The sequence below is a fragment of the Acanthopagrus latus genome, chromosome 20 (assembly GCF_904848185.1).
Source record: "Acanthopagrus latus isolate v.2019 chromosome 20, fAcaLat1.1, whole genome shotgun sequence".
In the NCBI taxonomy this organism is placed as follows: domain Eukaryota; kingdom Metazoa; phylum Chordata; class Actinopteri; order Spariformes; family Sparidae; genus Acanthopagrus; species Acanthopagrus latus.
The window spans coordinates 7,190,795-7,215,524 of NC_051058.1; the positions used below are offsets into that span (position 1 = coordinate 7,190,795).

Consider the following 24,730-nt stretch of genomic DNA (forward strand, 5'->3'; position numbering starts at 1 on the left):
CCGAGAGTCCAAAAAGATCCGACAGATGACCAACAGGTGTTGCGAAACAAATACTCACTGCAGTACAGAAAAACGGTGAACAGGAAGTTGCCACCATATTGTTTCTGTACTGTGAAAAGGGTGGCTGAAAAACTCTGATCAAACTGTTAAACAAGGCAGTGCAGATCAAATACGAACAGTGCCCTCGACCAAAGGCACTGACTAAGACCTGGAGTTCTTCCACGGGTGCGTACACGCTGCCCACTGCTCCCTCGGGATGGTTTGAAAACAGGGTACCAGTTTCACTATGTTGTATATTGGATGATATGTGACCAAATAAAAATTCTTCTTCTTCTTCTTCCTAAATTGTGCTCACATGCTGCACATGAGTGTGTGTTGGATTTGGGGCTGTAGGAAAATTACAATGAGGCTGCCATGTGTAATCGGCAGTGTGTTCGGTACACACGGGGTACTTGAAGGTGACAGGGTGCTTCCAGACTGCACAGGGTGGAAGGAATTGTTGGTCAGTTGGGTCCCACAGCTCGTTTCTGCTCCAGGGCTACCTAAGGGGGTTAATCCAGCCACGCTTCAATGCCACGATTTATTTATTTATCATCTAAATATGGCTACTATAGTATGGTTACATCATCTATAGAACAGAAGAAGGCTGGAAAATGCAAATATTAATTGTATGTATGAGACAGGACGCACACTCTGATCTAGACCATGAAGATAATGTGATCACTACCACTGACTCCACCCCTCTCTCTGCCCGTCTCTCACCAGAACAGTACCATCTGAATAACTCAGCTTACGGGCCGTTCGGACAAGGGCTGCCACACCCGCACAGCAACCACAGCACAGTGGGACTCAACAAGTATACCTCCCTCAAAGCTGTAGGTAAGTCGGCGACAAAGACACTCACAAGGTGACGCTGACTCCAATCGACACGGTGACCTTTAAGTACAGTAGGATGGCAGCAGAGGAGCTGTCAGGCGATGAGGGAATCTTTGCCTCTTGGCAAACTGGGAGGTGATCTTATAGAGGAGACCATGCTGCTCCTGTTGTGGAAGTGACTCTGAGAGAGACTGATGTAATCTGGGGTTTTCCTTTACAGTTCCCAGTGGCTCTACGAACTGTCCAGTCAGTTACACCGTAGGTTTAATTATAGTGCTCAAATGTCTTTATTGTTTTACATATCAACAATGCTGCGGTTTTATTAAATCTAAGAACGTGCCACAATATTTTTAAGCAGAGCTCTTAGGTCACTGCCAAGGACAGAGCTCTATATTACATGTACTTCATGTAACACAGTCTCTGGGAGCAGCAGTGGAGCTCTTTTAAGCAGAAAGAAGCGACTGGGGCGAACATGATGAAAACTGCGTGACTGGGGAGCATACCTCCAGTGTCTTCACTTTGATTTTATCTATACAAAATAAAACTTTAACCTCATTTAGAGTAATTCTCCAAACACTTTGCACATGATGTCTGAGACTTATGAAAGCTGTAAACTCACTAATCTTACATGTGGTTTTCATATCAAGGAAAAATGTTTCGGTATCTGACTAACACACTAACACACATAGAAAAAGTGGTAACCTTAGTCAACATTACTGAATGACACATTTATATTTAATTAAACTGTTAACAAACAAAACAATTTATAAACCATTTATTTATGTATTATTGTAAAGATGCAACTGATGTTTATAACAGATTAATAAATACTGTAGTTCATCTATAAAAAGTATTCGGGCGAGCATTAGAAAATTGTAACTGAGGTATGTAAAGCTTTACAAATGCTTTATAAGTTGTTTTTTGCAGTATTTTGTTGTTTTGTCTGTGAACTGTGAATTTACAGTTATTATAAAGTGTTACAGAAGAAGCTATGTCATAATATTGGCTGCCTTAATCAGCATTTAGGAATGAATAATTGACATGACTATTTTTTACCACATTTACTTTAAAGGTGCATTATGACCAGCGTGACAACTAAGTGCTCCTAACTGCTGCTACCTGTAGCTGCCTTTAGCTAATTACCAGAGATAGCTGTGCAGTTAGTGGCTCAGACAGGGAGCTCAGGGACCGAGGGTGTTTTAGTGTTTACACCGTTAGCACAGGAACCTTGGACTGGGAAAGGTTGGAGCTAGCTGGTTAGCACTGTCAAGATTGCATTAATCCCAATCTTCTAGTTTACAGTAGCACATATGGACACAAATCCACCAAATCCATTTGTTTTACTGAGGCACAACTTTCCTAAGCGTAACAATTTTCACTTTTTTGAACATTGTCCTTTGGGTCACTATTAGTGTGGTCTCTAACTGCACCTCTGTAGTGACTCAGACGTGGTTTCGTAAGAGATTTGTCATGTAGGTGCAAAGCTACTACAGTCATGAAAAGAGGCTGCAGGGTTTTTACCAGGTGACTGTACAGACGACAAAGGTCGGTCACATGTTGTTGTTGTCCTTGAGTAGTAGTGGGTGTTACAGTGTACACAACGACATCCAACCCCAGGCGTCAACCACCAGAACAAAACAATCTTCTACCAGTGAGCCAAAAGGCAAATCACGGCTCGTCAATGTAGATTTTTCGAGCAGCAGTGCTCTTTACACATTGTACATGAAATATATTTACACTTTTTTACACCTCGACAGATGAACGTGCTTTACAGTAGCTCCTGAGGTAAGGCCCCCCCAGCTCATGAGCACTAAAAACAGTAATTGAGTATACATAAAAGTTTATGCAGTTTTATATTTTGTAAGGTAAAAAATTGATCCTTAAATATAAATGATCCCAAATTATAAATTACTACTTGGGATCCTATTTTCCCACCTGTTCTTGAGTCATAAACACAGAAGACAACAATTTAGATCAGACTTAGAAAATAAATCGCACAATCTCTTTTCTTACTTGCCTCCAGTGCTTAGGTAAAGTACCATTTTGTATCTTAACAATACATTTAACAGATGCTTGTTTTTGGCCCGTGGCCCAAGTTTCGGTTTTGGCCCTCTAGGCGAAAAGATTTGGGCAGCCTCACGAGATTTGCCGCTTTTCAAATCCAAATCCATATTAGATAAATAGTTGTGACTGGGCCATCGCGAACCAGGTCGCAGAGAAATCTGTCTGAACATGAGCTCACAGATTTGTCCAGTTCCCAGGCTTACTTCACGCAGTAATTAAGTGTCAGTGTTATTTTTACATTACTGGGTTAATGGATCAAAACAGGCCTTCTGTTGGGTGGTTTCAACCCATGGGTACTTGGGTAAAATTAACACCATAACGCTGACACAGGGTCAAACACCCAGTTGGTGCTGGACAAAGATAACCTAGTATCGAGTCTGTGCTATATTGACCCTAAGGCGGGTCCATTTTAAACTCAGTGTATTTATAATTATATATCAATAATTATTTCTCAAAGTTTTGATTTGAAGCAGTTTTAGTACCTGTTTTTGAAAAAGACATGTAAAAAATAAAAAGCAGCTACTATCAGTGGACCCATCGTAAAAACACACACAGAGACAAGGTTACTGCTCATGTAGCCAGGACGCTAGCGGCGATGACCTCAGTTTTTAGTTTATTTAAATAATTCTCTGTGACATTCATGCTAGCCCATGACACACACGCACGCCCACGTGCACACTCCAGACTCAGGGCAAGGGTATTTATAAACCGTCACTGCTGTGTCCCCACATCCTGACACACATACCTTTACATCCATCATCTCCATTGCGCTCGTCACCGCTCTCTTGCCTCCTGCCCTCTCATCTGCCAGCACAAGAGGACTTGGAGGAGGAGTATTTACCTTCGGGGCACACACCAAATGGAAATACTTTAATCACTAGCTTTCCTCTTTGATCTGCTTCAAACTCTCTCATCCTGACTGTCCTTCGTCTTCTTCAGATTCTCTCTACATGTTATCTTTTCCACTCATTTAAAGGTCATTTTTTCCCCTCCAATTTCAAATTTTATGAACGCGATGGTTGCATTTATTTGTAATGTGAGAAAAGCACAACTTCTTTGGCTCATACTGACCCTTCCTATTGGGCACAGCTTTTCTACTTTTGTATTATTTCGTCATTCAACTTGCTTTCTATACTATCTGTGACTCAACCTTCACTTACTCCATGCTGTGCATCTAGTTTTACATCCAAAATCATCTCTCTGTTCACATTTGCTCATACTGTAAACTGTTTTACTGTTGTTCCTTACTTTCATTAAGCATTTCGCTAACATTAACCACCATATGCTAATACTGTAGCTAGCTAGCTAGCTAGCTAGCTATAGGTGAGGACAAAGAGGTAGAACCCCTGAATAAGTTAAGCAACTGTGTATTCTAATAATTAAAGCAAGGGTCATTACATGAAAAAAAATAAATCATGAATCTGTTCCTGCCACAGGCCCATAATAAGCCCATCCAATCATATGATTTGGTAGAGTCAAATGATTGGACGGCCTTGCTAGCCTGTCTAACTGTGTACCTGTCAAGACATATGACCAGAGTTTCCCAGGAAGCAACGAGGATAAATTGCTAAAGCTATTAGCGAGCCAGTCGCAGAATGGAAGAGAGCAGCCACAGTGAGAGCTTGACCACTTTAAGTATCCTAACAATAGCCATATTTGTTGATAATGCTCTCCGGGACAGCATCCCTCCACAAAGCCAGTTTGACAAACTGGCCGAGCCAGGTAATTACAACGTCACGTTAGCTTGCATTTTAAAAGATGCAACTGTAAAACCCTGGATAGATTTTTTAGCATCGCAACCCCAGGGAAATGACTTGTTTTACCATCACAACTTGAGGCGTTCTGTTCGATATCATTCAGAAAAAGTTAAAAGAGCCGCACCATTAATTGTTTTAGTCCAATTCAAGAGAGGAAGTCAATTTTTTTTTTGGCTTCACGGCCCACTGAGCAGCTTTGATAGGGATAAACATGGCTCCGCCTCCGACGCTGTATCCAGATTTCCCTTATTGGAGCCATGGTACACAGCCACTGAGCCACAGAACAATAAGTCTCTGCAGCAGAAACAGACTGGTGGCTAACCCAGTAATGCTAGCACATAGCACACACCTACAGCAAAGAGCAATAACTGCTGAGTGGGGGTAGCAGTTTCACGCCAAGGTACGTTCATTACAGCTATTTTGCTTGTGTTTGTATGATTGCAGCAGTTAGCAGCGTTGTTTATTTATGTATTTATTAGACCAAAAAAGCTATTATAACTTCTTAAATGTAGCAAACTAGACACTGACATGTCTGTCAAAGGAGAGGTGGTGTTTTTTTTGGTTGGATTTTTTCGAGTGATCGGAGCTTTAAGAATGCAAGTTTTCATTTGTGAAAAGAAGAATATGTAATTTCCTGTTTAAACCATCCATGGCCTCCCTTTAAAAGTTTTTCTGAAATACTTTGAGAGGCAAACAAGGATGACACTGCTGACAGGTTGGAGCCGGGAGGTTCTCGCATAAATGCATCGTGGATTAAGTGTGATTCAGTCGTCAGTGCTCCTACAATGACAAACTCTGTGTTTGCACATTGACAGTTCATTTTAGGCTACTTCTGCATGTGACTCAGAGCTGCATCAGACTGTGACAAATTAAATATGACTCTAAAGTATAAACAAGTTTTAAGAGGCCAAATATAGCATGTTTACTTTACTGGCCTAATTGTGAAGGGTTCCAAACAGAGCTTACAGTATACTGGAATATCATTCTTGTGGATTCCAGCTTCAATTTCAGTTTTGTGTCTTTGCCGATCGACCTCACGAGTAGTTGCTGAGATTTGAGAACATGTAACCTTGCCACAGTGAACAATGACAGGATGAGAATGGAGCAGATGGTCAGACAGATTGAAAGTATAACAAGTGTTTTACAGATTATCTAAATCCATTTATTTGGAGGTAAAAACAAAAATCAAGCATACCTACAGTTACCTGCAGTGCCTGTCTCCATCATTTCACAGGAAAACTGTGTACGCACAACTACATAGAGTAGGTAAGTCAAAGTTGAAAAAGGAAGTCTGCCTGGAGACTTATGCAGATGTTTAAAACACGGATGTATTATTAAGACCAGGATACAACAACGCGCTGAGCCTTGCTTCCAATTTGGCCCAGTTTTGCAGCAAAAAAACAGTTTCTCTGTCCACCATCATTACAAAAGACCTGGCAAACAAGGTCAATTATATTTGTAGCTTTCTTTGAGCCAAGAAAAGGATGTAAAAAGCTGTGACGTAATTAAACCGTGAAGGCAGGGCCCACAGGAGAAACATGACAAACACCACTGTACGTATTCAGTGGGCCACACAAACAGGAAGTAAACCCGGACGCTAGAAATGTTTTTGGAGAATGCAATTCTCATTGGACTGTATAAGATCCATTTTTGGGGTTTGTTGTGAGACTAGATCCAATCTTTAACAAACCGAAAGGATTGTATAACTTTACAACTGATGAATGGTCTGTAACTGTTCCTCACATGCTGTCACCACACACCCCTTTCTTTGTTACAGCGCACAGTGCTTCTCGTAGCTACTACAAGAGCTTCCCACTCATGGACTTCACCCAGTACCAACCTGTGGCGCCTCCTGCCTTCCAGCCTGTGGTGCCATTACCGCCCAAAGAGAAGTCGTACATCCACCACCACCAGCCCATATCAGCGCATCACGACCTCCACGCCCCCCTCTCAATCTCCATCCCCTCCAGCCACCTGGAGCACTCGCGCATTCCCAAGACCACCACGCACCCGCTGCTCACCAGCTCAGCCTTCAAAGCCTGGGAGCCGACTGGCCGCCACGTCCACAGGCAGGCCTCTGCCCCGGGGCAGACCTCCTCCTCCTCCTCCATGCACAGCTCCACCCGGAGACATGCCTACTCTACCCGCAGGCAGCAGAGCATAGAAAACATGCCTGATCTCTTCAACCATCCCTACGGGGGCATGTATGGAGGAGCTGGAGGGGGGGCAGGGCAAGGGCAGCATCTACAGGGGCAACATCCACAGGGTCAGCATCCACAGGGGCAGCACCCTTCTCAACCCCCCTACTACCACCACACCAGACAGAAGAGTTACTCCACCCACAGTACGACTGAGGTGACCGTCTGAGCTCCGAGGCCTCAGAGGTGTTTTAGCATACTTAAAGTCTTTGGTGTTAGCTAAATGCCAGAGTTTGGGACTGTTGGCCCAACAAATGAGGGATATTAAACGGAGAGATACATTCAGATGCAAAGAGAAGTTTTGATTGGTGGAAACAATGAGGCCCAGGAGAAAAACAGCGTAGCAGAACAACCACTCTGACAGATAATGCTTGAAAAGATTATTATTGGACTCTCAGGCTCGCACAGCTGTGACAGATTCTCAGTAGTTTTGGGAGTACACTGTGGTTTGTTAGGAGTTTGCGGTTGTACAGGCTTTAGGTTGATTTCGTCCGTGGAAAGGTTTTATGTGTTGGTTTCCTGTCAGTGAATTTGTGTTAGCCAAGTAAGTTTAGGTACAGTAGGTCAAGTAGGGCTGTTAAAACATTCCACAATGAGCCGGGAGCCGACCAAACTGGCATCCAGAGCACAGACTTTATGACATGGTCAATTGAAAGAGACAATCAGTGCAAACATGCAGCTATTTTCAGTTGCTGCATTTGATGCAAACACGGTTTATTACAACATTTAATTTCTGTGCGAAGAGTTAGACCTCAGGAACTATTCACTTAGATAAAGGTACACTGAAAATCTTTTATCCATATTGGCAACCAGTCGAAACCTCCCTCAAAACATATTCACTGCTCGATTCAAATTAAAGACTTAAAGAATAAAAGTGGTAAATACACCTAAATACTTTCTTGCAAAGAATTAGATGAGAAGATTGATACCACTCATAATTGTATGCTTAATAAGTAACAAAACAAATGTAACACAATAAAATAACTCCCTGGAGTCTTGTTGTGTCAAGATATAAAAGATACAAGTTAAATGTGTTGATAAATTAGATTTTTAATTGGTAGGCGAATTTTGTTACCTTTGGAAAGATCCAAGCTAGGTGTTTTTCCCTTGTTTGCATTCTTTATGCTAAGCTAAGCTAACTGACTACATATTTAACACACAGACATGTGTGGTATCAATCCGCTCATCTAAGTCCCAGCAAAAAGTGAATAAGCAAAATTTCCCAAATGTCGAACTGTTCCTTTAAATTACTTTTATTAAGTCACTGCTGTATTCAACAGGTACCTGGACATCAGCAAATGAATTAGAAAACAAACAAATAAATAAATAAATATATAAAATAATATGTAAAAGGTAAATATATCTCAGTGATAAATAAAAGATAAACGTATCATCTGCCTTTTAACAGAAACATGAGATTCAGATTTTCAGAGTAGTGTTTTCAGTGGTTATACTGGTGCACCTGACTTATTCATTTAAATGCATGAGCACACAATTTAGCACATCTTTATTGAATTTCCTAACAAATCATGTAAATGATTGCAAACATGAATAAATGTTTAAATTACGGCGCATGCAACAAGAAATTAAAATGAGTTTATAAGTGCAGATGTGCAAAGTGCTTGCTGAATATCAGGCGCACCAATGAAAAAGTTAAGTTACAATTGGCAGATTTTGGGATGCATGTTGCCCTGGAGCCCTGAGATTACAGTATTTTAATACAATTCTTTGCTCAATTCTTTGTTTTTGCTCTCAGCCGTCATGGAGTGGGATTTTGATGCCAAAAATATGAGCACCAGGCTACATATTATTTAAGCTGTTCATTGCAATGCTCAATTAGTTGTGTGGAGCAGTAAAAATCCATATAAAGCATGAATGGAGCACAAGGGTTTTGAGCGATACCCCAGTTGCTTATTGTCTGGTATAAAAAATCCATTAAAATGCCATTAGCCATAAAAATGTGACTACAGATGATCATCCAGTACTTTACCACAGTTAAATTGTATAACGACATCCTCAAACACCCATAAAGTTTACATTTCTGTGAAATAGCAACTATCTTACTGGATCACAGAACAATCAGTCAGAAAAGGCTTTCAGATTAGGATTTAATCTAGAAAATGTAAAAGTTACATGAAATAAACTTAAGTATGTAATTTGTATAATCGTAAATCATCTCAAGGTAACACAGTTCAGGTCATTTCCAGGCCCCGTAGATGCCATTCTGTGCAGTTCTTTCAGAAATTCCCTTGTTCTTCTTGTAAAAACACCTCAACTACTTTGCATCTCTCGGTCTACCTCCATGCACAGCTGTTCTCTCTGCGTTTTGTTTCCTTCCCCTTTCGGCCTCTCCCACCCTCTTACCACAATGAAGCGCTTTGCATTCTGTGCCATCAGGCCAAGCATACAGGGACAGCATCCCCGGGGTCACATTAACTCGATGGTGAGGACAATGCCACCATCATGTCAGCTCCCATCAGCCTCCATCCCGACCAGAGAGAGGGAGAGGAGGAACGAGAGGGGCAGAGAAAGAGCCAGAGGCTGCGACTCTTTAGAAAAGAAGAGAATGGGAGGGGAGGGGAGAGAAGAGGAAAATAGAAAAACAAACGTATGTGGCTGCGTGTTTTCCTTCCTTGGGGGAAGGAGTCACTGTGGATCTGGGTCTCTCACTACTGAACCGTCTGGGTCATAAATCAGAGTGTATGGACATGTGTGGATGCCTCTGTGTAATTTCTAGCCCCCAGGCACCATTGCAGGGGGATTCGCTGAGGCATTTCTGGACCCGGAGCGTTAAACATTTTGCATCTTGTCTCCGAGGCCTGGACAGCAAAGGACACTGCCGCTATGAACGTGCAACAGTTAATGCAACGCCTCCATCGTACTTGTTGGTGAAAGTTTGTGGCTGCGACACCCTCAGGAACTGCACAATGAAGCGAACTGTTGATAATTGCACGTGTGCACGGAAATCCTTCCCTAAACTTCTGTAATATTTGTGCGAACAGAGCAGAGAGGATATTACGATGCTATTTTTTTTTTTTTTTTTATTTGGTTAGGTGTTAAGTTCTTTGTAGCGGTTAAGATTCAAGCAAACAGATTAAAGGAGGTGAGACGGAGCCAAGAACAAATGCAAATGATTGACAAATCATAGAATAACAACGCAACACATACTGTAGCAATGACCAAATGTCTCTTTGCAGCTCATCTACGCACTTATATAAACAGCATAAAACACACTGGGGCTGTAGTCACTGACAACACATACATTCCCAATATGTCACCAAATCAGATTCTGGTGTCTCAGTACTCCACATCAACATATGACATATACAAGACCTTAAAGGTGATCTATATGCAAGCCTATTGAAAAGCCTTTGATATCATGCTTTATGTAGAAAAGCACGACATCTGTGAGCAGCTGTGATCCTGCCATAACAAGAGAACATCGTCTTCCCTGATGGAGGACATGTTTGGCGGCGTCACACCAAAGAAGATTGGTGAAATTGGATTGCATCACACGCATAAGGAGAATCCTCACATTGTCCCTCTCACATGATCTCATGGGGAGGAAGATGTAAACAAATGAAGAGTTGGGGCGCGACATCTCGCATCTTGTATCTCTGTGGTAATGATAATACTTTGCTGTATTACAAATAAACAAAACCCTAAGATAAGAAGATGAATGAGAAAATGGTGGGGGGGACGCAATCATGGTGGTTTATCCATCTTCAGTGAGAACCAGACGTAAGATTTTAGTCATCAGTTGTATTACCTGTCAACAGTAGTACACTAGTTAACATTAGCCTGAGGGGCTACGGTTGTTCACAGTTGCTTGACAACACCGTCAGCTGCTCAGGGACATCTCTTTCATTGGCTATTTTGAGAGTACTGACCTACTGACGTAGTGAAATTCGGAGTCGTCATCATTTGATATGCTTAAAACATGTGGTATAAATTTATTGTAGCAGTTTGGGAGTTTTAAGAGGAGTGATCACACCAAAACACTCACCGTCCACAAGGATAGTTTGATCATGGAGATACGTGATCATAACTGCCACTCCATATTGACCCCCAAGCCACACACACAGTCATCAAAGACAGATCACAAGACGTGATGTTTTATGAGTATCTTGCTGCCGGCTGAGCCCTTTCTTCACATCCACTAAAAAACACCAACATACAAGTCTGTCTTTCTCAGATTTTAACTGTCTATTCAATATGTTGGCGCATTAAAGGATAAGTTGACCCAAAAATGAAAATTCAGTCACTACCCTAACTGCGATGGAAAGTTGGGGACTTGTTTTAAAATGTTCAAAAATGAAAAATAAAATGGTTCCATGGAGCTTATTCAGCTTAAGGCAAGTCTCAAGGAGCCACAAGATCTCAAATTGATTTAAAACGGCATTAATGACACCCTCAACATGTGATGGGTGCAAATGCTTTTAGCAGCCACAATGAAGATTTCTACTTTAAAAGGGGTGTGAAAAACATCTTTTTAAATCAGTTTGGGATCACTTCTGGAGACTTGGAGGAGTAGCTAATGACTGAATTTTTATTTTGGAGTGACCTATTCCTTTAATAAGTGACATTTAGAGCACTGTGACTGGTGGCGTGTCTATAATCTTGTCTCTTTTTCACTGGACACATCTCTTCTGATTTTTTTTTTAATTCACTTTGCTGCAAACACTATGTCTGATCACTGACTGTGTCTGATTACCAGTGCAGTAAAGGATCCTGCGCAGGCTTAAATTCCTCTCGATACATGTTGTCATGAGTCTGGTTTAGAGGCACAAAATCAGTTTTTATAAGCAATAGTTAGGTCTTCGCTGTGAACGAAAGCTTCCAGTGTTTCTCTTCTCTACCTGTACAACGGAACCCCTCTGTTCTTTGTAGATCAAACAAACCTTTTTTGTTTTCATCTTTTACTGATAAATGTTTGACATCTTGTGTACATTATGATTCAGTATTTTTGAACACATGACATTTTCTAGGTTGTATGTAGTGCAAACTTTATCTGAAATCACGTGTTCTGCTTTATTTATGAGTAATGTGTAAATATGTTTATTTATTGGAATTTCCTATGTATTTTTGTTTAAATAAGGGCTGTATGAACAAAGTCATTTTAATTCTAAGACTATTTATTAGAACTGGTGTTGATGTCAGATTTTAATGGAATATATTAAGTCATGTCAATTTTTCATAACATGAAACGATGCATAGAGAAATCTTTATTAGCTGAGTTGTGCAATTTTCTGATGTGCAATAGAGGAGGATAAAGCAGGCCTATTGTACTGTACCGTATGTCACAATATTTTTCACATTAGTGGCAAAACACGGTGACACATTAACTGTGGTGTAGGTAAAAAAGCACACTAGTTGTCTCACACCATTGATAATGTTTCTACTGTGTGATTACACAATAGTGACAAAAACAGGTAGTGTTGAGTGTAAATTTGATTAGCAGTGAAACATTTGTGAAAATGCAGCAATTGGTTTCAACATATAGAGAGTAGACTGTGATATTCAGTGCTGTTAAAGAACATTGGACTGACACTGCTGAACTGCAATACAAATAGTTGGTAACACTTCATAATGACCATTAATAAATGGGAAATGTATTGTTAATCAAACCTTAGTGAATATCTATTTGATTTTTAATAAATAATGAAATTCTATATAACCCCTTTAGTAAAGTAGACCTATTATGCTCATTAGTTTGTTTGTTTTTTCAGGGTTACAACCAGAACCGTTTACATGCTTTTATGCTCAAAGAGCGCATCACTTTTCTCACACTGTACAGTGCTACAGCTCTGTATTACCTGTCCATCTGAAACACTCCGTTTAAGCTCCTGAATACCCAGTCTGCTCTGATCGATCCACATATGTCTGAGCCAGCACCACTGACAACAATGGAGCAGCTGTGCCAAATTAATTTAATTAATCATTATTTAAAAAGTGCCAAACTAGCCGCTAGGCATAAATTATGCAAATGTATGACATAGTGACATAATGTGATGTCACAAAGTCACAGAATTAAGGGGCAGACTGTGTGAACACACACAAGAATATTTATAAACCAATGAAAAAGCACAATAGGTTTCCTTTAATCAGTTCTAAATGTTTATAAAACAATTGGTTAAAAAATGTTTTATAAGGAATTTCATTGTTTGTTTAAAGTAAAAACGTAACAGTTAATTACATTTTTATTAACTATTGATTTACCATTCATTAATGATGGTTATAAAGTGTTACCTTATCATGAAGTGAATTCATCGCACTTTGACACTATGAACCTCTGCAGGTTGTGAAGTACCTTATAGTGTCTTTTTAATAAAAGAGTATATAAGAGAACAGAGCTATTATAAATGTATAAATATAAATGACAGCCAAGTAAATCCAAAGTGTATTGGTGTGATATACAGTATGTAGCAAAAATGTGTAAATACAGTACGTACTTGTACTTGACAAACAAATTTATACCCAAAATGTTCTAGAAATGTTCTTTGCAGGAGATTGTTTAGTAACTGATGCCACTTTTGAAGATGAAATATTAAAGATTGTAAAAATTCCATTGAGGCTTTGTTTGACTTGTGTTTGTGTCAGAGAAATGTTGGATCTTTGATTCTTTTGGGTAAAACACAATACCGAGAGACATTAACGGGCTTGGCTAAATGCTGAACACACTGAACCAACAACCTCCTTAAGTCAAAAACTTTAAGAGAAGTTCTGTGTGGGAGCACGCAAACGAGTGAAACATCATAATTAGACAATATGGATTAAAGTTCTCCAACTCTTTGTTAATAGTAAATAGTGTGTGTCATTGATGGGAATTGATTCCAAAACCACTGCTATGATTACAAGTGATCACTGACAGGAGATTGTGAGCACACTTGTGGTTTCACCATCAGCAGCTCCTCCTGATCTCACGGACCCTCATGCAACATTTTCCCAGGTGGTATATGAAACAGCAACAAATCACAAACATGTCCCAGTTACCACTAATTCCCCCATCAACATTACAAACGTAAACACGCTCGAGATTTATGCGTTGCCTTGATGGATCAACAACCTGCCACCACTGAAGTGATCCTGTAGTGTCCCCCTGTGGCTGTTCATCATACTGCATGAACAAAAATCAAGAGAGGATGATTTCCTGAAATCTTACTAATCCGCACTCATTCAAATGACAGTTCACTATGCTTTGCATTTTTGTAGTCATTTTAAAATGCGAGAATGGTTATGAGCCGTTCTTCAACACAAATCAGTTCACAGCATAACAATTTTAATAATAAAGGATATTTTAATGTCATACACATTTCACAACGTGCACCTTGTACTACCAATTACATCTAGTACTAATGAGCCCTGTCAAGTTATAAGTTGTTATAAATAACATGTTAATTCTCTATCGGTTTCACAGTATGACAGGTCATTAAAAGGGGAGTTCAGTTTATCTAGAACAGGCATTTTGTCAAACAAGTTCACTGAAGTGCAAGAAATAAAACAAAATCATTATACAGTCCAATTCAAAATAATTATAAGTTACTTTAGAGGCCATATGTTGAATAAAAATGGAAGATCATTTCATGTGTTTTAACCTGTTAAACTTGATCAAGTATTTGTAAGCACAGGATTTCGGTTAAACATCAAGTATACTAAAAATGTTAATGATTTCAAGGTAGCTATTCAGGAAGTTAACTGTCCTGACACGAGAATAACTTCAGAGTAAAGACACTGATGGCATCAACAATATATGTTTTTCTTTAAGGAGGGATCAAGGGCTCTGCAGTAAAACAGGTAAGTGGCTGTGGCTGTATATAATATTTACCATGCCAGTAAATACAAATTATACAAAACTTCAACTTTATTAAGTCTTGGCAAGTGAAGTAACTGAAGATGTTCAAATGATTGGTCCTGTACTATTGCGCACACAGTACGATGTAGATGTTCCTGAGTGAAGCATCTCAGAGGTCACACGTGTGTACACCCTTCAGATCTGGTTAAACTGTAATATCTAAAACACTGAATGCAAAGAAAGGCCAGCAGAACTGTTTTACTGTACTCATCATTTAAACTGTTCCTTACTCTGGCCTTGCCTTTGAAGTGCAGTCCTGTCATGTCAATCATCACAGGGGAAACCCTAAGCACTTAATGACACAACTTTAAAAAGCGGAATGATTAAGAGAACAGTTCAGTGAGTATGTGTGTGTATTCTGATCCAGATCCAGATAGAGTAATGTAGCTTTTAAAGTAACACATGTAGAGGAGTGCAAAAAAACTTACAAGACCTGTTAACACATTAGAAACACAAAATGAAGCATAACTCGACAGGTATCAGGAGGATTGTGATAAATTGTAATAAATAGCTTTACTCACAATGAAGGGAGGCTCTAAAACCAGGAGCCCATATGACCACAAGGTGGCGCTGGGGGGGAAACTAGCATCTTATAAGAGGTATTACATGGTGACAAGGAGGGTGAGAGACAAGGCTGTATGATAAAGCTGAGGTATGATGAAGATAAAAGCAAGTTATATACCAAGTTCTATATATACCAAGGAAACAACATATCTTAATTATTATATGTTTAAATATTAAGCATCTAAAAATGTTACCTTCTCGTATCTGAATTTGTACATATCAATTCATTTCTGGACTGGTCCTTCAATTTTGACCCACTTTTAAATCCCCGAGTCCCCAAGTAAAGGACAAAGTCATATTTCAAAAGCTTCTTAAGAGCACAGCTGTGTAAAAGGGTGAACACATCCTCTAAAATACCAATTCTTAATACAAATCTTGATGATATACTGATTAACTATTTGGCCGAACCAGGTAAAGAACACCAATGATATAAAACACACAAAAACTCATAGCCGCACTTGATTATCTCAACCAGAATAGAAACTACCTGTTAAGTCCCCTGGCCCCAGTGGCTGGCACACTTCAGATAGGCAAAATGGGAAGAAACTGAATGGCTGAAAAACTGAAGAGAGAAGACGGTCCAAACGATGGCTGGTTAGCTGGAAAAGTGACTTAGAGCAAAGATCAACCTGTAAACCACAGGTGTCATCAGGGTCTGAATGATGGCTGTTGGTGAGTCACGCACTCTTGCCAAAACCCTTAAACAAGAGTATTCACTTTAATGAGCAAAGCCCCATCTATCGCTGTCCAGTTATGTTGTTGCCTCCAGGACTTATGACGACAGAATCCAGCAATGGACGGAGAGCCTGGCCAAAAGGCCTAAAGAGGAAACACAGCAGACAGTAAAGGACTGATTGAGCAAACCAAGGAAAGACCAGGAAGAAATATAAAAGAAAGGTGTCAATGTTACAGTAACTAAAATATCAATATTATTTATTTTTTTTAGTATCATATCAATATTTCACTGCAATAGAATATTGTTTAAGTGTCACCTCCACGGGGAGGTATATATGTGTATGTATTTATGTTTTGGGAAATAAATGGGGGGAATGCAAAAAATATAAAACAGAAATTTTCAAACTAATAACTTCATCAATAAATGCACATTTAAATGGTAAAATTAATAGAATAAATACAAAGATAAATAAATACAGAAGCAATTAAAACAGAAATATTATTTCATGCCATTTTGTAAATTAATTGATGCCTACATTTATGTTCAATATTCATTTTGGTGCATTTAATGGAAAACAAATTTATAAGGTCATTTATTAATTTATCTTTATCTTGGCAGTTTCAGACCTCCAAATGATCAGCTATTCAGAAAATATGTAGGACTACAATATTATGAATTCAACATTTCTATTGCTGCATCGCCAGAGATAGCTAAACTACAGATTCAGAAAAGACAGATAGAAAAAAAGGAAGATCATTGAAACACTTATTAAATTGAGTGAACTCACGTGGACAGAACTTCAGATGGAAGGTCTGTGATGTACGATGGGATCTTTTTGCCAGTGAGGAATTGAGCCACCTCGTTGCTGAAAACGTTGCAGTTGTGCTCAAACACGTTGTACTTGTCACGCCTTGGCACAAGGAGAAAAAAGATGAGAGAGAAAGAAATGAGACAGACATATTTCAGAGAAAAGACAGAGAGGCCCGACAGGGTGGGGATGGGTGGGCGAGCAGGAAAAGACAAGATAGGAACATCTTGAGAGATAACAGGAAGAACTGTGAAGTGTGAGACTTTAAATATGTCCTGCTTTCTTTATTTGATTGTTCGTTTTTTGTTCCTCTTGGAGAAAAAGTACATTTTTTTATTCTACAAGAATTACAGGCCAAAATGAAAATTCACTTTGGCGTGTAATTCTTACAGGCATCTGGGGCAATTTCCTGGCATAAACATCTTAAAACGCTGTAGGTTATCTTATTTACACATTTTGCCACACAAATGTTTTTATTTCACTAAATCAGTGTGGTCAACACTTACCCATATGTGGACTCTGACAGTGAAGCCAGGTAATCCATGAAGAGCTCTGCAGTCACCTCAGTGGAGCCAAGGTGCACGATGGAGTCTGGTTCACCCAGCGGAGTGCCACCCTAGGAAGCAACACATCTTGTTTAGTTGCATTTGATAAACACTTGTTGATCAGATACTTTTCCTTTACATTAATTAATGTGACAAAGGACTAGTAATATTGCATGTGCTTTGTATTTGAGGAAGGTATGATAATGATTCTTACAGGTGGACAGTTGCTGATACCCTCTCCTCCATAGAAATACTCCTTTCCATGGACCACAATAGCAGTGTGCCTGTAAGACACCAAAACACGTGTAACAATACAAACCAAACCGCTGAAAACTGTTAACTATAGATAACTGAATCGTCAGATGACTTGTACAAAATAAGCCCGTAATAAACTGTACTTACCAAATTCCATCAAGTTGTTTCCCTGCGATGATTAAAAAAAAACAGAGCGCAGTCAGAATGACTTATTGAAGTGTTACAGGTCTGATCACAGTTTCCGGCCTCCACGAGTCAGACCAACAGGTAGCTATTTTCATAAACTTACCTAGCATGACAGGACTCAGCTGTCGGGCCATGCCTTTAGACAAGTCGTAAATGTACAGTAGCGCTGGGTAAGAGTCGGTTTGGTCCATGTTTAAAAAAAGGAATTTGTTCAAAATGACAACTGCAGCTACTCTAGCGTCAAGTTAGCTGACTCACATCCAACAAGACTTGACCGGTGGGTTAGCTAGCTTACCGGTAGCTAGCAAACAAAACTTTCAAAATAACTTTCAAAATTAAAAGCTTATCGTTGAATTGTTACAAGCACAGGCTACAGACTATTTACATTGAACGTAGGAAATAAAGTAACGTTAGCGAAGACAAATCCACTAGAAACAGGCCGAGGACGCCGGGTGCTGTGTCACTCTCTCACTGTAAACAATAACATGACTGTCAAAAAGTGCATCCACATCATGATGGAGGAGCGAGCGTCCATTCTTCCGGGGTCGAGCCTCTCTGTGAAACAAACCCCGCCCACCTCTCTACGATTGGTCAGTATCTTAGATTTGTAGACAAACGTCCAATAGACGACGTGCCGCTCAGTACGCTTTTCAGCGTGCTCGTTCACGTATCTGAACGCGCGAGCCATTGAAACTAGTCCGGACTTGTGGGCAGAAAGTAGCAGACCACCGTAAGTTGACTGCATGCCCCTACAACAAATAAATATCCATTCATGTTTTTTAATGTTTTTAATCCACAAAGTTTGCGTTCATTGTCAGAAAGATTTCTTAAATATGCTACCTCAAGATACCTGAGGAACGAACAGTGGCTAATTACAAGCTAAGCTAGCCTGCTAACGTAGACATTGCCCTGGCCATGTTAACACCTAAAATGAACATAACTAATATAACCATTAAACATTATTAATTGTCAGAAATGACTGTCTTATGCATACTTATTGTTGTAGGGCGAAATAGGCACTTTCTATTTGTTACAGTAGCTAAGTATAGGTATTATTCAAGCTAACCAACTTAATGTTACTGTTGTTGCATCCTGTTCAACTGCTGAATCCTTTGACAGAACCAGAAGCTGCACAAATGGCAGAGTGGAACGCATACTACCGGAATGAGGATGAGGAGGAAGAGCAGGAGGAAGGAGAGCAATCTGGAGGTGAGATTAAAGCCTCCTCACTACTTCATGTGAAGTGCAAATTGGTCAAAATTATTCGCCACCTTCAATCAACTCTGATTTTGGCATGGCATGTTATCATTACTCTATGTATTTTACCAATTAGAGGGCTTTATTTAACTCTGCATGCCATGCAGTCAAGTATGTGAACTACAGTTTTTAACACATTATTTAACATACAGATTTAAAGATTTTACCAGATACAATTTTAAAACCATACATTAGGGCGTAGTCTGAACCATTAAAGTTACACAACAACTAACCAGGCTCTGTGTCTTTTCAGGAGATTACTACAAGACAGGGAGAGACAGTTTGGTCTTCCTGGTTGATGCTTCCAGGGAAATGTTTGTCAAAGGAGAAGACGGACAGCCCTCCAACTTTGACATGACCATGCAGGTAAGATGGCCAGTTATCTTTACTGTCTTTTGCTTTGTCTCTGTAGTGTACTGCCTCTTTGGTTCATGTAACAGCCATCCTTGTACTGCAACCACTGGAAATTTTCGTAAATTGAATTGGGTAATTGTTCCAATTGTAATATGTTTGGGAATTGCAAGAAATGTGCTGGAATTATTTCAAAAGTTAGGTAAAAGTTGAGTCAATTAGCCTGTCACGATAATTAGATTATTGATCTATCATATGTTATATTTACCACATAATTTACCATTTACCATGTTATAGACTTATGAATGTATGTTTTTATGTATGTATGACCATAATTTTTTATCTCCATATTACCCATTGTTTTACATTTGTGCTAGTTTACATTAAAATGTCATGGATATTTTAGCCAACATGATAGCATTATAACGCTTGGATGCAGTATCTGCTAATTCCAGTGTCTAATTTTCAAGAATTAAAAAGTTAATTTGTCTCTAAAAGGATATACTTGCTTTATTATGATATATTGTTATCAAATCATTGGCATTAAAATGACAATAATGTCGTTAGATAGTTAGATAGAATATAATAAAAGAAGTTATCTTGACAGGCCAGTCCAGTTTTTTGGATTAAGAATTTCTAAGTGTAAATAAGCCTCACAAAAGTATTTAAGACTTTATGTTTTGACTGAAATTACATGAGAAATGATCATGTCTGTGTTGTCTCCTTGTAGGTTTTGCGCAGTGTTTACACCAAGAAGATCATCAGAAGTCACAGGGACTTGGTGGCTTTAGTTTTCTACGGCACAGAGCAGAGCAAAAATCCGAGGAACTCATTCAAGCACGTCTACGTGTACCATGACCTTGATGAACCTGGTAAGATGCTGCAATTTTTAAACAAACACCAACCAACATTTTTTAGTTACAAATGTTATATCACAAAAGTAAGCACACCCAAAAAAAGACCAATGTAATGATTTTAGTGAATATATACATCAATGCATGACTTATCTAAAATGTAAGCATTGTGAGAAAGTTCTGCAATGAATTCTTTGAGCCTTCGCAGATCAGAATGCATTTAGTAATGTTTAAAATTGCTCTTACTTCCCTGTTCATTCTTTTTTCCTCATCTTTACTCTCACATGTGCCCGTCAATCCTTTATTTTCCATAGGTGCAAAGCGAGTGCAGGAAATAGACGCTCTCCGGGGAGAAAAAGGTGCCAAGCTAGCAGCAGAGACCATGGGCAGCGGAGAGACATCATTAGGCGACGCCCTGTGGTGCTGTGCCAACCTTTACAGTGACATCAAGCTACGCCTCTCTCACAAGCGGCTCATGATCTTCACCTGCAGGGATGAACCACATGGGGGCGACAATACAAAGGATCGACAGGCTCGCACCAAGGCCAATGACCTCAAAGAGACTGGTATGTGGAGGCAAAGGCTGCTCATCTCTCAGGAAAACCTGTAGTCCAGTTTAGAAAATCTAATCAGGCTGCAGAAACTCTGTTGGCAAATTTCAGTTTTGCAGACTAAAAGTAGGCTACAGGTGCAGTTTCACATTAAATGTGAACTTTGCAGCTTTTATTGTGCCAAGCCTGTATGTTATGGACTTTCTTGACTCATTTGTTCTCTCCAAGGTGTTGTCATAGACTTACTGCATCTGATGAAACCGGGTGGCTTCGATGTCTCACGCTTTTTTCGTGACATTGTAAGTCCTCCGGAGGATGAGAGCGAGTTGGGACTGCAGCTGGAGCCTAGTGACAAGCTGGAGGGACTCCAGAAGCGGGTGTGGGCCAAAGAGCAGACAAAGCGAACCCAGGCCAGGTAGAGATCGGTGACACATTAGCATTTCCAGATTAAGCAGATTAAAAGTTATTCACACTGTCTTGAATCCTGCAGATGATTTATCACCCAGTCTTTTGCTTTCTTCATCCACTGTGGTTTGTCTCTGTGTCTTTTGAATCACTCAACCCCTCCTCTGTCATTTTCTTTACACCTTCTATGCCATCTTTAGGTTAAACCTGTGTCTGGGTGAGGGCTTAAACGTTGCTGTGGGAATTTATTCAACAGCTGTTTCGGCTAGGAAACCATCAGCCTGTAGACTTTACAGGGAAACCAACGAGCCGGTCCATAGCAAAACTCGAACCTTCCACACCCAGACAGGCAGCCTGCTGCTGCCCAGTGAGATAAAGAAAGCCCAGGTAGCAGCAGTCTCATTATAAGCTCTTTTTGATTTGGTATCATCAAAGTGTGTTTTGAGAAAGATTTAAACTTTTATTTACATGACTCTTTAAGTTACACAGTGTAGTAATGACCCAGTAATACATGAAATTATGTTCCATTACCCGCTAATAGACATGATGACAAACATCTTAGCAGAAAAATGCATCAGCCAGATCAAGACTTACTGAAAATCAAGTAATGATCAGCATCACTGTCATTATCTGATTTAATTCAGTGTTTTTGTTTTGTCTCCTGCACATCTGCTGTAGACGTTCGGTAAGAGGCAAATAGTAATGGAGAGGGACGAGGTGGACGCCATCAGGAAGTTTGAAGATCCTGGATTGTTTCTGATCGGCTTCAAACCGATGGAAAAGCTCAAAATTCACCACCATATCCGACCTGCTGTCTTCCTCTATCCTGAGGAGGGTGAAGTGAAAGGTAGCACTGTTTGTCTGCCTGTGTCTTATTGACTTCAGACCTGACAGGAAGAATCAGTTGATATGTTTATGATATTTTGCCTTGAGTGTTGTCTGCTTTTAAACATGGATGCTTTTTAGTTTTGTTATTTTAAAATGTTGTACCATGAGTGAACAGCAGAACCTCTCTGTCTTGTCTGTTTGAGCTCTAATGTATTGTGTCTATTCTAATGTATGCTGCGTTCTCCATGCAGGCAGTGCGTGTCTGTTCTCTGCTTTGATGAAGAAGTGCAGTGAGAGGAATGTGTTCGCTCTGTGTCGCTGTGTTTCTCGCCGAAATTACACACCTCGATTTGTTGCCCTGGTGCCACAGAAAGAAGAGGTGGACGAGGGGAAAGTACAGGTTACACCACCAGGTAACACACTACTGAGCTCAGATGGAGTTCCACTGGGTTTAATTTCTCCAAAGTGTAGCATATTATAGCAAAACTTCAGCTTATTTTGCCAATTAAATTTCAAAAGCGGATGTCACCTCTTTTACCTCTATCAGGTTTTAACGTCATCTTCCTGCCATATGCCGACGACATGCGGACTCTGGATCCTCCCCAGTGCCCATCTGCCTCACAAGTACAGGTGGACAAGATGAAGGAGATCGTCTCCAAGCTGCGCTTTAAATACAGGTACCTGTACATGTTCACTGCTTTAAAGAAGTCTTAGTCCTAGTCCACACGTACACTGGACATACATGCATGCCACGATAAACAGGGAGGGGACTGTAAACTCTGGTCAGTTGCTTAGTTTCAGAAAATACTATGAATGACGGAGGGAAAGGTGATTGCTTGTCACAGAATATTTTTGATAAATGGTATTTTGTCTGTTAAACATTGTACAATGCAACAGCCATTTTGGCACTCTTTTCAGTCATTGTATTGTCAGTGTCCATTTCTGTCTTTCTAAATATAAGCAAATTGACATCCATTTTGCCACAGTACAAACTCAAATACTCCAGTATCATAATACATCCAGTATCATAATACATACTACATTTGCTAATGACGCTACAAACACTGATAATGTGTGGGTGTGTGTCGTTTCTGCCTGTGTTTGCCAGTGATGAGTTTCTGAATAACATCACCCTGGCAAGAGTTTTTAGTTTTAGTGACCTAGAGCAGCATTTAGACGTGTACGAAAAGGCCAAAACACAGAGAAACAGCTTAGTTTTCCTTAACCATGTACATGTGGGCATCCACGTTTAAAATGATTCTGTAGATTTTCAAATTCTGTATTCCTAGAAAGCAAAAGTGTGTCTGTAAGTTTCTTCAGTCACTTCAGAGGGATACTATTCATGCATTTAATTTAAAAGAAAAAGGTAACTCATTTATTTTCATCTGCAATCAACAAATGTTATCTCTGTTCATAACAACAAGGTCATTTCAATGGTTTCCTTTCTGTAACATCTTTTATTCTTTGCAACGTAACACAGGAGTGAGGCCTTTGAGAATCCAGTGATCCAGCAGCATTACAGGAATCTGGAGGCCTTGGCTCTGGATATGATGGTTCCAGAGGAAACAGAGGACCTCATCAGTAAGATGCAGACATACAAACTAGCAAACAAAGATCTTGACTCCTCATGTGGTTGATACAATCACTTATCATCTCTGTCTCACACTGTCTTGTCTCTCTTTGTCTCTGTCAGTGCCAAAGGTTGAGCAGATTAACAGCCGACTGGGTCCTTTGGCTCAGGAGTTTAAAGATCTGGTCTACCCTGCGGACTACAACCCTGAGGGCAAACCAGCTGCCAAACGCAAAACAGGTCAGAGCTGGAGTCTAAGCTAAATATCTCTGTTCTGCCCCAAAAGGCCATATTTCCAGAGATTTGAATCTAATTATTGATCAGCATTGAATACTTTGAAATACTTTTTCTGACTGCTTTGGTCATTTTGTGCTATGGTACAGTAAAAATTAGACTTTCCTTTTGACTGAATGTCTTCTCTTGCAGCTGATGCCGGAGGCGCAGCTGAGAAAAAGCCCAAAGTGGAGGTGCCAGAAGACGAGCTGAGGGCCCACGTGCAGAACGGCACCCTGGGAAAGCTAACTGTGCCCGTGCTGAAGGAGGCCTGTAAACAGTTTGGGGTTCGGACCACTGGGACCAAGAAGCAGGAGCTGATAGATGCTTTGATTGCCCGGCTGGGCCCATGAGGAGTTAGAGGTTCTCCTCACTGTGCCTTCATGAGCTTGTTCAGATCAGTGTGTGTTCAGGCCCAGTCCACAATCCCAGTTCTGGTACATTTTGCAATTCATTTTAAAGGCAGATAACGGTTTTAAAAGTCACTGTGTGACCTGTAATTTGGGACAGACAGGACACTGATGAGAGTTCAATAAAGGGTTTCCTGTTGTGTTTGACCAGATTGAATATACCTTTTTTAAAAGGCAGCATGGTGCAGTGCAGCTCACTGCTAATGTCTGCAGTTTGTTTGTCAGTTCCACATTACATGAATAATGTTTGAATGGAAAAAAGAAGTGATTTTCATGTAACCAAGATCTCTAAAACTGGTTAATGTGGGTAACAATATATTGAAAAAGTCTTGTGTGCATTAGAATACACTGTACTGTAAACATAGTCATAAAAATACTCCTAACTACTTATGGCACCTGTTGATAGTCTTGCATTTACTTTAATAAAACAAAATCTTTTACAGCTCTACA

At 39.9% G+C, this 24,730-nt stretch overlaps 3 protein-coding genes across 3 annotated transcripts in view; 2 read left to right on the forward strand and 1 right to left on the reverse strand.

Moving 5' to 3' along the window:
* shisa8b (shisa family member 8b) overlaps positions 1 to 8,270 on the forward strand; it is a 34,666-nt gene extending 26,396 nt beyond the window's left edge. The window contains exons 4-5 of the mRNA XM_037082307.1: positions 766 to 879; positions 6,475 to 8,270. Of these exons, the coding sequence (XP_036938202.1) occupies positions 766 to 879; positions 6,475 to 7,064 (704 nt within the window). The 3' untranslated portion in view covers positions 7,065 to 8,270. The remainder of the gene's footprint in view (positions 1 to 765; positions 880 to 6,474) is intronic.
* A 5,883-nt stretch (positions 8,271 to 14,153) lies between these two features.
* Positions 14,154 to 18,289, reverse strand: LOC119010287 (desumoylating isopeptidase 1-like). The gene is made up of 6 exons (XM_037082311.1): positions 17,885 to 18,289; positions 17,743 to 17,764; positions 17,555 to 17,624; positions 17,302 to 17,411; positions 16,775 to 16,897; positions 14,154 to 16,130 (listed from the first exon to the last, which is right to left on the reverse strand). The coding sequence occupies exons 1-6, from the start codon at positions 17,970 to 17,972 to the stop codon at positions 16,049 to 16,051; spliced, it is 495 nt and encodes a 164-aa protein (XP_036938206.1). The 5' UTR covers positions 17,973 to 18,289; the 3' UTR covers positions 14,154 to 16,048.
* An 85-nt stretch (positions 18,290 to 18,374) lies between these two features.
* Positions 18,375 to 24,728, forward strand: xrcc6 (X-ray repair complementing defective repair in Chinese hamster cells 6). The gene is made up of 13 exons (XM_037082306.1): positions 18,375 to 18,511; positions 18,901 to 18,990; positions 19,292 to 19,404; positions 20,120 to 20,261; positions 20,558 to 20,809; positions 21,023 to 21,209; positions 21,400 to 21,586; positions 21,878 to 22,046; positions 22,279 to 22,440; positions 22,575 to 22,704; positions 23,508 to 23,608; positions 23,721 to 23,837; positions 24,024 to 24,728. Exons 2-13 carry the CDS (start codon positions 18,918 to 18,920, stop codon positions 24,221 to 24,223), a joined length of 1,833 nt encoding a protein of 610 aa, XP_036938201.1. The 5' UTR covers positions 18,375 to 18,511; positions 18,901 to 18,917; the 3' UTR covers positions 24,224 to 24,728.
* Positions 24,729 to 24,730: the final 2 nt, after the last annotated feature.

Excerpts from the sequence above, each read along its gene's own strand:
- xrcc6 (XM_037082306.1), top strand. The coding sequence starts at position 18,918 with ATGGCAGAGTGGAACGCATACTACCGGAATGAGGATGAGGAGGAAGAG. Across the intron at positions 20,810-21,022 it reads CAATGACCTCAAAGAGACTG|GTGTTGTCATAGACTTACTG; the intron begins GTATGTGGAGGC and ends GTTCTCTCCAAG. Across the intron at positions 23,609-23,720 it reads GGAAACAGAGGACCTCATCA|TGCCAAAGGTTGAGCAGATT; the intron begins GTAAGATGCAGA and ends TGTCTCTGTCAG.
- LOC119010287 (XM_037082311.1), bottom strand. The coding sequence starts at position 17,972 with ATGGACCAAACCGACTCTTACCCAGCGCTACTGTACATTTACGACTTG. Across the intron at positions 17,412-17,554 it reads GTATCAGCAACTGTCCACCT|GGTGGCACTCCGCTGGGTGA; the intron begins GTAAGAATCATT and ends GTTGCTTCCTAG. Across the intron at positions 16,131-16,774 it reads CCATCTGAAGTTCTGTCCAC|GCCTTTTGGCCAGGCTCTCC; the intron begins GTGAGTTCACTC and ends TTTCCTCTTTAG.